Source organism: Sphaeroforma arctica (genome assembly GCF_001186125.1).
Source record: "Sphaeroforma arctica JP610 unplaced genomic scaffold supercont1.326, whole genome shotgun sequence".
NCBI lineage: Eukaryota > Ichthyosporea > Ichthyophonida > Sphaeroforma > Sphaeroforma arctica.
The window spans coordinates 29,261-41,597 of record NW_014040232.1 but is presented as its reverse complement, the minus strand read 5'-3'; the positions used below and the strand labels follow the sequence as shown (position 1 = coordinate 41,597).

Genomic DNA, 12,337 nt, shown 5'->3' with positions numbered 1-12,337 from the left:
CTCCTTACTGGATATTAAAAAAAAATATATACATATTTTTTTTTGATTGAAAATCCAAATTTCAAGTCAACGTTTTGGTGGGGTCTGTGGGGGTTTTTTTGAAAGTGGTATTCAGTTCTACACTGGTGACCTACTGGTCACCGAGATTTACGTTTCGGAGGCGAAAGTTTGAATCAAAGGTCCGTCGTGAAAAATAATTATGGGGAAGTAAAAAATAAATATGGGGAAGTATATTATTCTGCTACAGTGTTGGCTTGATAATGCGTGGATGAATATGGCCCAGTTTGTCATGTCATGTATCAACAGCGTCGGCAGTGAAGTTGTTGAGGCTGTACTGACCACCTTGTTCCGGAAAGCGATGTTATGGCATACTGTAGGCAAGTAATTGGCGTTGTAGGAGCCGGTTTGAGAGGATGTTTTGAGTAGCTTGAGGCATAACTATGACTGTACCCAGGCCAGGTATAAAGCCACGTTGGAGAAGTATGACGCGAGATTTGCTTGGGAACTTCACAATATAGTTTCCGTGTTCAATATTGGTCACACAATCGTCGGTATTTTGTCGTTTATGTGTCATGGCATCTGAATCAATTAAATATTTGGTTGAAAGGGTGGTTTTGGTGGATCCTTCTCGATTATATGTAGCTTGTACTTGATAATGGGCTTCCGGCAGTATGATACCGAGTTTATTCGGTAAGGGATCGTCAGTACCTGTATTACCATTGTGGATCCCGCAATTTCAGTTTTTCAGGCATGCTGTAGCGTTGTGGTCAGATCGGATGAGCTATATTTGCAACCGATAGAAGTAGGTCAGAAGTAGATACTATGGCCGACGAGCTTACAGACGGGGCATGGGCGTTGATGTGGCGTATAATTGCTGATAGTGAGAGCGTTGAGACCAATAGGGTTAGCCATTAAATCGAGCTGGCTGTTGTCGCCAGCAAATTCAAAAGTTTTGCTATAGACATCATCGATCGTCATAGTATCGAGCTCCTTGTCAAAGACATCGGAAGTATCTGAGCTAGCTGTTGTCGCCATCAAATTTAGGAGTTTAGCTATAGACATCATCAATTGTCATAGTATCGATCTTCTTGTCAGTGACATCGATACAAAGTATCTAATAATTATCGTCAAGGCTGTATAGCAATGCACAAATAAGGTACTTGCCGGGGACTGCTTCACCAACATACAATAGGATGTGTCTGATTGCCTCCAAGGACTTCATTGTCTGGTCCGTAGTACGGGTTACGATGAAGTTAACAAGGCTTTACAGAGCGGACCAAAAACAACCATAACCACCAGAGTTTGTAGTTGTACAAATGTGTTGGAAAACCTCATAGGGCGCTTCAGAGGGATACTGTTTGTAGGCAATATTCACTAAGGACTCAGAATAGAGTCAATCATAATACGACGACACTTGCGATCGGCTGCCATATCAATCGTGCTACCGACAGCTGGGACGTTGCATTTGAGATAGAGGCGATTGAGTGTACCATGATGTTCAAACTCTATTTTACGACCGACGAACCAGTTGCCGAAGGTTTGCTAACCGGCGGGCTACGTACGCTTGTATGTGTCCTTGTATTTAGGATAGCCAATAGCAGCAAGTCCGGATTGGGCAAGCTTAATTCCATAACATTCAGCGAAGGTAGTGGGCTACGCAGGTTGATGCGGATGGAATTGAGACTATCCTGGATGTTAATGATAAATGGCTTTTGCTCCTGTTGTTGAGACTTATCTTCAACAGATTGGAGACGGACAAGTATCACATTGAGATCACGCAAGTTGTTGATCGCGAAGTTGATTGCTGTCATACTCTAAATCAACATTGACTGTTTGTACTGTGTAGATTTTTGTTGGAGATCAGCCTGGTTCTTTGTCAGCTGATTATGGCGGTTGCGAATAACGCTAAGAGTGGCAATAATGCTGACAGCTTGACTGTGATCTCACGACTTGAGAGGTTGAATTTACGAATGGTCTCGTGGATGTTATGAAGGTGGTGGTTGGCTTCCGGTAATTCGTCATGTACGTGATATTTCCCCCTAATATGCTGCATCGTAATATTTGGCTCTTCTAATGTAGTGAACTCACGGGGTAACTCGCAGACATCAATAAGGTGCGATATGATGAGGAAAGGTCTGATGCAAATTGATACTGTCTGTCGGTGTTACTGTGGTGCTGTCGATGCTGTGTGGAACTGCAGCACTGAGTGGGTTGAGACTGACGGAGATGTAGACTACTGTGTAGAGGTTGGACTTCAAGTGTAATTGAAGATAAACTGCATAAACTGTTAACTATATAGAATCATGTTTGAAGTATCTTTATTAATCTTTCTACTGAGGGCTATCTCTATTTTTTTTAAACCATATTCGTTATTTTACAGTAACATGACGATATACATGAAATTTGTGAGTCCGGATCCAACAATGTTTTCAACCCATGTTCATTAACCCGTACATTAAGAATGATACACTTAGTTTGCGGCGCATCCTTTTGCCTTAGTGACAAGACCCGGTATGTTTGTCACGTAACCCCAACCTTTGGTTGAACTTTGCACGGATGTTCGTGAAACCCTCCAGTCCCAGCACATCAACACACTTCGATGAAATGTTTACATTTCTCTGTGTCTACCGTTCCATCGATCATTTGGTTCATGTTGTATCATTCGCCAATTGCAATCTTATTCGCTGCAATTTTCAATTTCTTCATGCTTAGACTTAGGCGACTGTCATTGTTATACAGACTTGTTCACTGAGGCACCTCGAGATTTGACATTGTTCTTGTGTACATCAACACCTTGGTTGGCGCTCGATTGACATTCAACCTTGTCACCAACTTTTGTATTTATCTGCCGCATATTGAAAGTTACGACCATTTCTTGACCTTACATTTGCGGTGGCTGCAATCTTCTTTTGTGATTGTGTGAGTCTTACTACAGAATTCGGACACTTTGCAAAAGTCTGGTCTGATCGTGAATATACTTCATTCCGAGTCAGGTCGGAGAGTAATATGATACCAAATGTAGGACCTTCAATTAAAATATCACAAACCTTGTTTCGGTAAGATTGATGCATATCTGCATACAGTACCTTTTAACCCTTCCGGTGATAGTTAGACCAAAAAAAATCCTTTTAGTTTGAGCACGCGCTAATTGTGTATCTAAATCCAGTAGATAGTGAGACACTGACGTTCCTTCTTCTGCAGGAATCATGATACTTATCAATAACTCCGGTCGAGGGTCCGTAGAATAATGGATGATCACCTTGCTATTCACTTTCTATGTTTTCAGCTGCATCACATAAGCCTTCGTATTAGCCCACTTATTATACTTTAAATCATGGCTTGAAACTCTGTTGGACTGCTTTGAACCAACAATTTTTCTCTCTCGGAAATTTGCAATACGCATGATCTGGCCAATCTCCTTTAAAGTTCTAGACAAGCTTGCCAAACTACTTGTATCGATAGGGTCTCGTATGCCTTTTCAATCAATGGGCAACCTATCTACAGCCTTGAGGAACTTCTTGCTATCTATAGTCGTCTCGGTTTGGACCATGCACGAATTAGAATATACCCTAGACTGAAATTGTCTAGCCGTGTATAGCTGAAGTTAAGATTACTCATTCTTTCCAGAAACTATAGCTATAGTAATTGCTGCTTCTGCGCGTTCCAAACAAACTGTAAAGTTTGCAATCCTAGATTGACTTGTCGGAAGTTCCGACGTTAAAAGTCTTGAATGTTGCTGTCCATGCAGTCACTTATTCTTCTAGTCACCTGGGCCCTTTGGAACAGCTACGGGCACCAATGCTTTAGACGGGAAAGTGAATAGTGGCTGTTAAACAACATGCGGGGTTGTTGGGAGTTCTTTTCTGTCGCAACGAATGCGGTCTGACTACATATTCTATCCGCCTCAGGCCTAAGAATCTCAGCTTCAGATACCATCGGAGAGTGACTCCCCTTCTGCATAATTTGATAGCCCGGTAACTCCGAACCATTAGATGTTGACGATCTGAGCATGGACAATTCATTCCTATCGGTCAAAAACCAAAAATGCGTCTTATACTGTCAACGCAGTACAATATTGGGAAGTATAGTAGGGCGCCTCATATACAGTACGACATTAATTTTGCAAAACTTCCGTCTCGTTTCGTCGCAATCACATTGGGTAGGTGTCGTTGAAACTGGCGGAAAAATTTCCGATCTTCTGGCTTTCCCAACGTCAAAGAGAATTTGTCATTCTGGGGTAACTGGTATCCAAAATTCTTCACCCCCGCGTGCAAAATGTATCGTGGCTACTATAGTAGTCAGTCTAACCATGCTGACTATACGATACTAAAGCATTCACGTTGTGATAAACACGTTGATAAGTAAAATTGAAAAAGTGAATTGAATTTAGCTTCAGCTCTCGCCAAAAAACATACGCAGGGCACGTCAACGTGCCCATAAAATGAACTGCGTCCATAGTACTACATCTTCGTCTCTCAAACGTATTCTACCAACATCGAGAACTACGAGCATTGCTGATATGACAACTATCACCGACGGTGCCGTAACCCCTGACACATCTACAAAGAAACTTACTTTAATGGCTAAATATGCCCGTGCCACCCACCATCTTCGGCGCGCCAAACGACAAAACGAAGCCGACGAAGACTTTCGGCGTGCTGCTGTGACACGTGCCCACTCTACAACCAAAATAGTCATCAAATCACTCAGTCAACGACCACCACCACGCCTTACTTCTGATGCCAACCCACCTGATGATATTCTCATTCTAATACCACACGTGCTAGCAACCAAACGATATACAATGAGACCGTGTAAAATTCGATCTATTAGGACGATATTAACGCCTTAGAGTAAATAAACGCGTAGGTAAATTCTAAGTATCGTAAAAATATCAAAGTAAATAAACGAAATGAGAATTTTAGTAAAGTTAGGTATGCCTTGTGGAAACAGCAATACTCTGAGGGATTGTGAGGCTGAGACATTGCCTATATATAATCCTCTCAGTACTGTTTCCGCCGAAGGGATTTTATTTAGTGTTTCGTTGTCGCTCTATTAGAAACTATGGTATGTTTCGCTGGGGCGAATCTGAGAGACTCATAAAATCCTATCTGTAGAAAAAAAAAGAAGAAAAAAATACTCTTGATATCCTTAGTTATTATCTTAACCAATAACTTGCCACTTATCAAGAATTACCGACGTAGCCTTCATCAGACTGGCACATCTGATTGGCTGATCGGAGGATCAACTAGGTAACGTTAATAGTCCATAAAAACCTATATTCGGTTGAGCCATCTCGCTACCGAAGTCTTCAGATATACATAAAGTTGGAAAGTAAACATAGTTCTATTAATAGAACTAACTAGACCAACTCCTATGTTTGGTATTTTACTGGGGCCTTTTAATGGCTTTGTCCAAATATCTGATATGTATAATGGAAAAGGCATTAATTAATAAAACCATTAAAAACCATTTAGCAAACTTAAGTTCCTTGTACTATTAAGAGTACGTTTTTAGTATACGTACTGCTTAAGAGTACGTTTATCATAGAGTCTAGTGTGAAGGCCCGGCTATTACAACCGTAAAGGCACTATACACGGTCTGTGCAGCCATTCAGGAACCCCTACCTACCCCTACAACCATCTTAGAGGCTCTCCGTGGTAACGATGCGGATCTTTGACGCGAGCCATCAAAGTTGAATTGACGAGTCTCCACAAGTCCGGCACCTATGACCTACGCAACCCAGTGAATGTGACCGATGATGCTTCATTATTACTAGCAAATGTGTTTTCAAAATCAGAATGATTGAGGTTTTAGGGTTTAGCGTATAATTCATGCAATCCCAGGCGTCAATTATGATGAAAAATTTACTCCAACATGTTTGTATGAATTGCTCCGAACAGTGTTAGCCGTTTCTGCAACACAGGTCAGGCTTGTCGAGCATATGGATGTTGACGCTGCTGTATATGCGCTCGCCGAAAGATTCAAGTGCTGTTGGCCTGCCCGATGATTCCATTCTCTCCTTGAAGAAAATCCTGTACGGCTTGAAACAATCCGGTAGACTCTGGCATGCCCTCAACAAGTCTAAGCCTTTCGGCATAGGATTTCACTAAAGTACCTTTGACCCGTGCATGTTCATCATAGACTGAAACCGACTTTTTGTACATCATCCTTCTCTATGTCGACGACAGACATTTTTGTCTGTGGTAAGCGACAGAGTGATGTACAAGATTTCAAAGACTTTTTCTCCCAGGAATTCAGTTGTAAGGACCTGAACAGCCCGCATCATGGCTCCTAGGTGTATGTATACGCACGCCCGATGACTCACATTCCATCTCAGCGATTCCCACACAGCACCGAGACCATTGCTCACACTATCCATGATATAAATGAACGACCTTTTATACCATAATCCATGCTCCTACAGAGAATTAATAAGGGCCGTCCAGTATCTTTCTGTCTTCACTCGGCCTGATAGTGCTTACCAGCACAACCACCTGTAAACAAACTCAGTTTAGACCACAACAACTATGTCCCGATACATGACAAACCTCTCCCGTGACTACTGTACAGCGGCAGTCCGTATTCTTCGATACCATAAAGGAACACTCAATCTTGATTTAACCTATAAATACTGCCTGCCCTGACACACGACACGACGCTCCACCAGCGGTTATGTCCTCCGCATCAATGGCGGCCCTTGTTGTCTGGAAGGTAAAACGTCAATTCGCAGACCGTCACGACCAGCTCAGCTGAAGCAGAACACTACGCGGCGCCAGAAGCATCCATGTAAAAGTATTCAATGACTTCGCAACATCTCAAGCGAGATAAAATTCACACAGAACGAGCACGCTCCCCTCCGTTGTCACAATTAATCGGCTATTTATGTCATTAATGAGATGGTCACTAACAAGCACCTTAATCATAATATTCGTCTTCACTACTTAATATTCACACATAAGGTGTCATCTGTCCACAGTATGTTAATACATATGATAGAATTGTTGACATATCAGCCAAAAGCACACAATGGCGGACATATTCCCGCCACACAAGCTCCACGCTCACGACTATCGTTCCCAATCCTCTACCCGAATCAATCGAAAACAATCTAGGGGAGGAACAGACTGCTAAACAAGTTTGCTGTAGATTATATCCTCACCTTGTTTCAGTTTTCCTTTATCGGATCCGGTAAAGCCATTTCGGTATCTTTCCTAGTCTTGATCTTCTTTGTCTGCAGTTCCTCCCTAGTCAACATCATAGTAGTCTTCATTGACATTAATTGTGAAGCGTGTGCTTCGTTTCGTTCTGCTTGCTCATGTTTCCGTAGTCTAATCCGTTCGGCTTGGTCTTATTTTCGTAGTCTATATTGCCCAGCTTGTTCTTGATCTCTCAGTTTTCCTTGTTCGATCAAAGTCTGAAGTTGTTGTTCTTGTTTCAGAGCCATAACTTCGAGGATAGCGGTGAATTCGGACTGTTCGCCCGTAGTACCGTCGTTCAAACGCATAGTTGTTGGGTTTTCAGTTGAATCTTGAGATGTACCAGAACGTTTCAATAAGTTGTTAGTATCGGTTGTTGTCGTGTTAGTGGTAGTTTCTTCTGCTGGTACTGACATCGTGTGTAGTTTGTTTCTTCTTTCTGGGGCTTCTGGGGTTGTATTTGAGAAGTGATGTCTCCACTGATCCTTGTAGTCCTTATATATTCGGTCGGGGTATCATTTTAGGGTTTTTGGCCCGGCTTATAGGGTTTTAGGGTTCGGCTTATAGGATTTTTTCTACAAAACCCCAGAATACCTGTCCGGGCACTTTTAGAGGTTTTTTTTATATAACATTCTGTTTTTCATTGTAAAAAAAACCTATTTGCGTTTACGCTCAAGGTTTATCGCATATAAGCAAAACGTATTGAGCTTTTTGCGTTTACGTTCAAAGTTCAACGCATATAAGCAAAACGTATTGAGCTTAGGTAAAGGGGCACGAAATTGTATTTTTCAATTTTCCAATTTCTGACCCAGTCAAATTTTCAACAAAACAATTTTCATAGATTTTATAATTTCCAAATATGTGTAAATATATTAAAGTTTTATATATTTAGCGCATCCCTCATCAGTCTCAAATCCAATTAGATTATATTTATTTTGTACTTTGGCTTTTTTTTTGTTTTTCAGAAAAAAAAGAGGTAAATATATACATTTTAACATAAAACTTCTAAATTGAAACGTAAGTAAATAGATATATCTTTTTCTAAAATATATATATGTAGTTGTCAAACGACAAATAGTCAAGCTGTCAATGTGGTCAAGCTTTTTCAGGCAACATGTCGAAAAAAAGGTTTTCCCGCGAACCATTATCATTTTATATTTGAAAAAAAAAAAAAGGATCGCTGGATTGCGGGGTGCGGCACCACCGGAATCCGGAAGGTGATTTGTTTTGTAAAATATATGAAAAGAACAAATTTAATAAAAAAACATTGACCATTTAAGTACTGAGTATTCACAACAAAAAGGCATACCGTATGTAGCCTTTGTTCAATTTAGAAGAAAAGGGTTGACCCAAAACCCAGAGTCCCACAGACTCACAACCAAAAGGGCTTGAAAGAACAAGAGCACAAACCACCGAGACTCCGAGAGGAAGGGCATTTGGATAGGCTTTAAAAAAGAAAAAGAAAGTTGGGCTGATCCAGCTACTGGCCAATCATAACCATATGGCGAATCGAGGTACGGGGCCGAGGGCCCGGGCGTCGAGGTGACGGGCAAAAATACGCGCTCTCTGAAAGTAGTAGTAGTAAAAGTAGAGGGTACAGATATAGATAATAAAAACATTGCAGGCATCTTTTGTGTGATTCGGCGCGAGCGTAAAAAAGTATGTGCACCCGGGTTCTTCATGTGACAGGCACACGGTTTTATCACCAAAACGTTTGGCAAGCGTATTTTTATATTTATTTTTTGGTATAGGAGGCTTTTCGCACAGCCGCCCACAGACCACAAAGCGTTCACTTTCGTAAAATTCAAATATATAAATGTAAAAACCTACTGTCAATAACTAACGCCACTGTTACACGCCAGATGATACAAGTACACATGTCACATGTATCTGACTCTACACTCGTAGAGAACGCTGCGCAAGGGTGGTATTGAATACTTTCACCCTAACAACTCTCTCAATCTTCTAAAATACGACTCAGTTTTAAACGGTGTCACTGCAGATAGTCCATATACACAGCTGATGGCTCAATAGCTAGTAAGCGACTCTTTAAGTATTCAGTGGCAAGGGTGTATATATTATACTACTAACATCAGATCACAATGAGCACGGACATATTGACTCCTTTGCAAGGAGCGTTCGACCGAGACAAGTTCGGGGTATCTGTCCAGAGCATGGCATTTCAAAGCGCATGTCAGGATTGCGGACAATTATCATACTCGCCCTTGACGGAGATGTCTAGTAAAACCTTGTGTCTATGCTCGTCCGAAAAGAAACGGCCTAAGAAACGCAGCGTTTTTAAGCCAAAATTACAGACTAGTATAAAAAAGGGCGAGGTCACCACAGTGGCACAGACTGACGGCCAGACCAGCGCCAAGCATGGCGTGGTAAGACCACAATTTGCCTCCCTGAGAGTCGAGGTATTGAGCGAGAGTGTGGATATGAGTGAGAGCGTTGATAGTTTAGCAAATTTTAGCAACGAGACCCGTGATAATTTGGGACGGAGAAACGAATCAGTACAAGACATTACGAAGGCAACGTATCATTATAGCCCAGATTCCAAGGTTGAACCAGATCATATGGTTGAGAAACACCCGCAAGGCTATACGCGTTGCAGGGAAAGTAGCGAATACAGTCATACAGGGGACCTGCTTGAACGCAAGAAAGGGATCCTGAGTGACTCGGGTAGCAATAGCAGACATTTATTAGGCTTACCCGTAGACCACAAATATGCAGATGGGAGTTCAGCATCGCGGAGTGGGGATGCCGTTTGTACCACAGATGAGGTATTGAAACCTCAACAGGCAGAGATTCCGCGAACAAGGAGGGAGGAGGTTGCATATAATGCAGATGATAATACGATGCAGCGGGATACCCAAACCCCAACTAGACCAGTTCCGAGGGTGCTAAATAAGAGAAAGAGCAAACATAGGCGAACACGGTCAGCTTTTGCACCGATGTCATTGGCCGAAACTCAGTCAGAAAAGTACAAAAGCAGCAAGGTCTCGCGGAGGGTGAGTTTTGATCCTTCCGAATATAAGTACTCCACATACAGTAAGACGCACTATACCCGCGGGTTTGATGCCTACAGCTACTACAGAAATATGGGCTTTGCGGAGAAGATGCAGGTTATGCAGGAAATCAGAGCCGTGAAACCCGGGGCGCAGTATGAGACCCTCAAGTACCTCGGCATGTTTATGCTCGTTGTGGCTGTGCTATGCGTACAAAATTATGTCATTCCGGCGCTAGTCGCTTAGATATCTCCGCTTAAGTGTGCACAGTCCGGGTTTGTCCAGGGCGAAGTAGTTTTATCGGCGAAATAGTGTGCCAGAAAGCCGAGTTGTCTCAGACATCCAACTGGGAAGCGTGGACCCAAACATTTGATCTATCATAGGCTACCTTTCGACATCATTCGATTCATTTTGTGCATCATGTGTATAGTTTATCGATCTACGTCAGTATTACGGCCCCCAATCCAAAACGAGTAGAAACGCAACAAACCCGCAGCCATCGATAATGGCTCCCAAATGATGTAGTGATCCGGCTTCCCACTGCAAGAACAAGTTTCTAAATCCATGTGCTTAAGACTTCACACACATACACATTTATTTAATTCGCAAATAAACTCCGACACTCAACTTTATACTCAATACTCTTCACCTGTACTCAAGCTATGCGCATTTGACGCGATGTACTTTATCAGGAAACGTAGAGATCATTTGCGAATTTCTCTGTCCACGTGTATAAGCTCTGAATAGATTTCACTGAGTGCACCTAAGGGAAGGGTACATTCTTGCAAACCCGACCTTAGTTCGAACCCTTTCTGCTCATTTCCCGACAAACAGGGATATTAAATCACCTATAGGCTTCACTAGGATTAGTCATTTTCAATTTGAAGCCTGCATGTGTACAAAGTACATACATCGTCCTGAAAACACTGGTTATATATTGCATCGCCTTCTAAAATAGACAAATATTGGTTTGACAGATAAACCCGAGCATGAGAGTATAACTACCTGAGAGTACCCTATTGAAGCTTCGCGATATACAGATGATCACAACATGCCTGCTCACCTCTTGATCACTAAAGGCGGACGCGCTCGTGCTCTCTGTTACATATGCGTGTACGCGGAAAGTCCTTTCCGAGTATCACAATATTTTCCTGTATTTATCTGCGCCTGAACTACATGCAAACCCTCTTTTTCGATTAATTTTTCACAGTCATTAAGTGGTCTAACTAAGTTTTATTTATGTTTCTTCCGCCTCGCCTTTTCTTCCAGCAGCTTTCGTTTGTGACTCATATAACTCTCCCGCAGCTCTCTCAGCCGCGCCACCGCAGTCTCAACATCTGGCGCATCCCCTTCCAATGCCTTGAGTATCGGGAACAATATATCGTCATCATTGTCTTCCGAACTACGCTTATCTGTGTGCGCCTGTGCCTCGCCTGACACCTGCATCGTCTTCGACACTAATGCCGGTCCTATTCTATCGTCAACGGGCGTATGCTCCTGCCCACTCGGTTGGCTAATAGGGCCTTTGGCCTGTGGTATACTGCAGTGATCGTCAGTAGTTCTGGGTTCGGCCGTCTCGTCCTGCGATGATAGCCTTGCCTGTGCTGTGCGCGCCTGTGCCGCCTTCGTTCTCCGGTCATCTGCATGTGCCTGGGGTCTGTTATTATCTACCGGCGTATCCTTTTTCACTGAGCTCGTATGGGCACCCTTCGCCTGTTTGACCGCGGGTTCTCTAATTCTATTTACATCCTCGGCCGCCTGTGCAGTCGTGGACGTTGTACTATCAAGGCTATTCTGTGTGGTCGCTTTCCCTCGCAACTTCAACCTACGCACAGCGGCGGCTGAGAACACGTGTCTGGCGATCTCGTCGCGCTTCTTCTTGTGGGCCTCGGTGAATCTTGGGCCCACATTCTATTTATAGATACGTGCACACGATGAAATAAACACGTATGAGCGAATGTGACCGTGTTGTAGTTCCGCACGCCATGGTCTGTTCGGATATTCTAGTGACAGTGACGAGGGAGGTATCGGTTGCGTACACACATATGCCCAAATACGCCAGAACCAAGACATCGTGAAATAGAATACACGATCTCTTAAAGAAGGCGATGTAAAAAATCCCACCGT

The 12,337-nt window shown here is 42.7% G+C and overlaps 2 protein-coding genes across 2 annotated transcripts in view; one reads left to right on the top strand and one right to left on the bottom strand.

Moving 5' to 3' along the window:
• Positions 1 to 9,077: 9,077 nt before the first annotated feature.
• On the top strand, positions 9,078 to 10,848 carry SARC_05228 (hypothetical protein). Its single transcript, XM_014300916.1, has one exon. It carries the CDS (start codon positions 9,302 to 9,304, stop codon positions 10,454 to 10,456), a length of 1,155 nt encoding a protein of 384 aa, XP_014156391.1. The 5' UTR covers positions 9,078 to 9,301; the 3' UTR covers positions 10,457 to 10,848.
• Positions 10,849 to 11,427: 579 nt separating this feature from the next.
• SARC_05227 (hypothetical protein) overlaps positions 11,428 to 12,337 on the bottom strand; it is a gene marked incomplete at its 5' end in the record, with an annotated part of 14,735 nt that continues 13,825 nt past the window's right edge. The window contains one exon of the mRNA XM_014300915.1: positions 11,428 to 12,121. Coding sequence (XP_014156390.1) covers positions 11,444 to 12,121 — 678 coding nt within the window. The 3' untranslated portion in view covers positions 11,428 to 11,443. The remainder of the gene's footprint in view (positions 12,122 to 12,337) is intronic.

Excerpts from the sequence above, each read along its gene's own strand:
- SARC_05228 (XM_014300916.1), top strand. The coding sequence starts at position 9,302 with ATGAGCACGGACATATTGACTCCTTTGCAAGGAGCGTTCGACCGAGAC.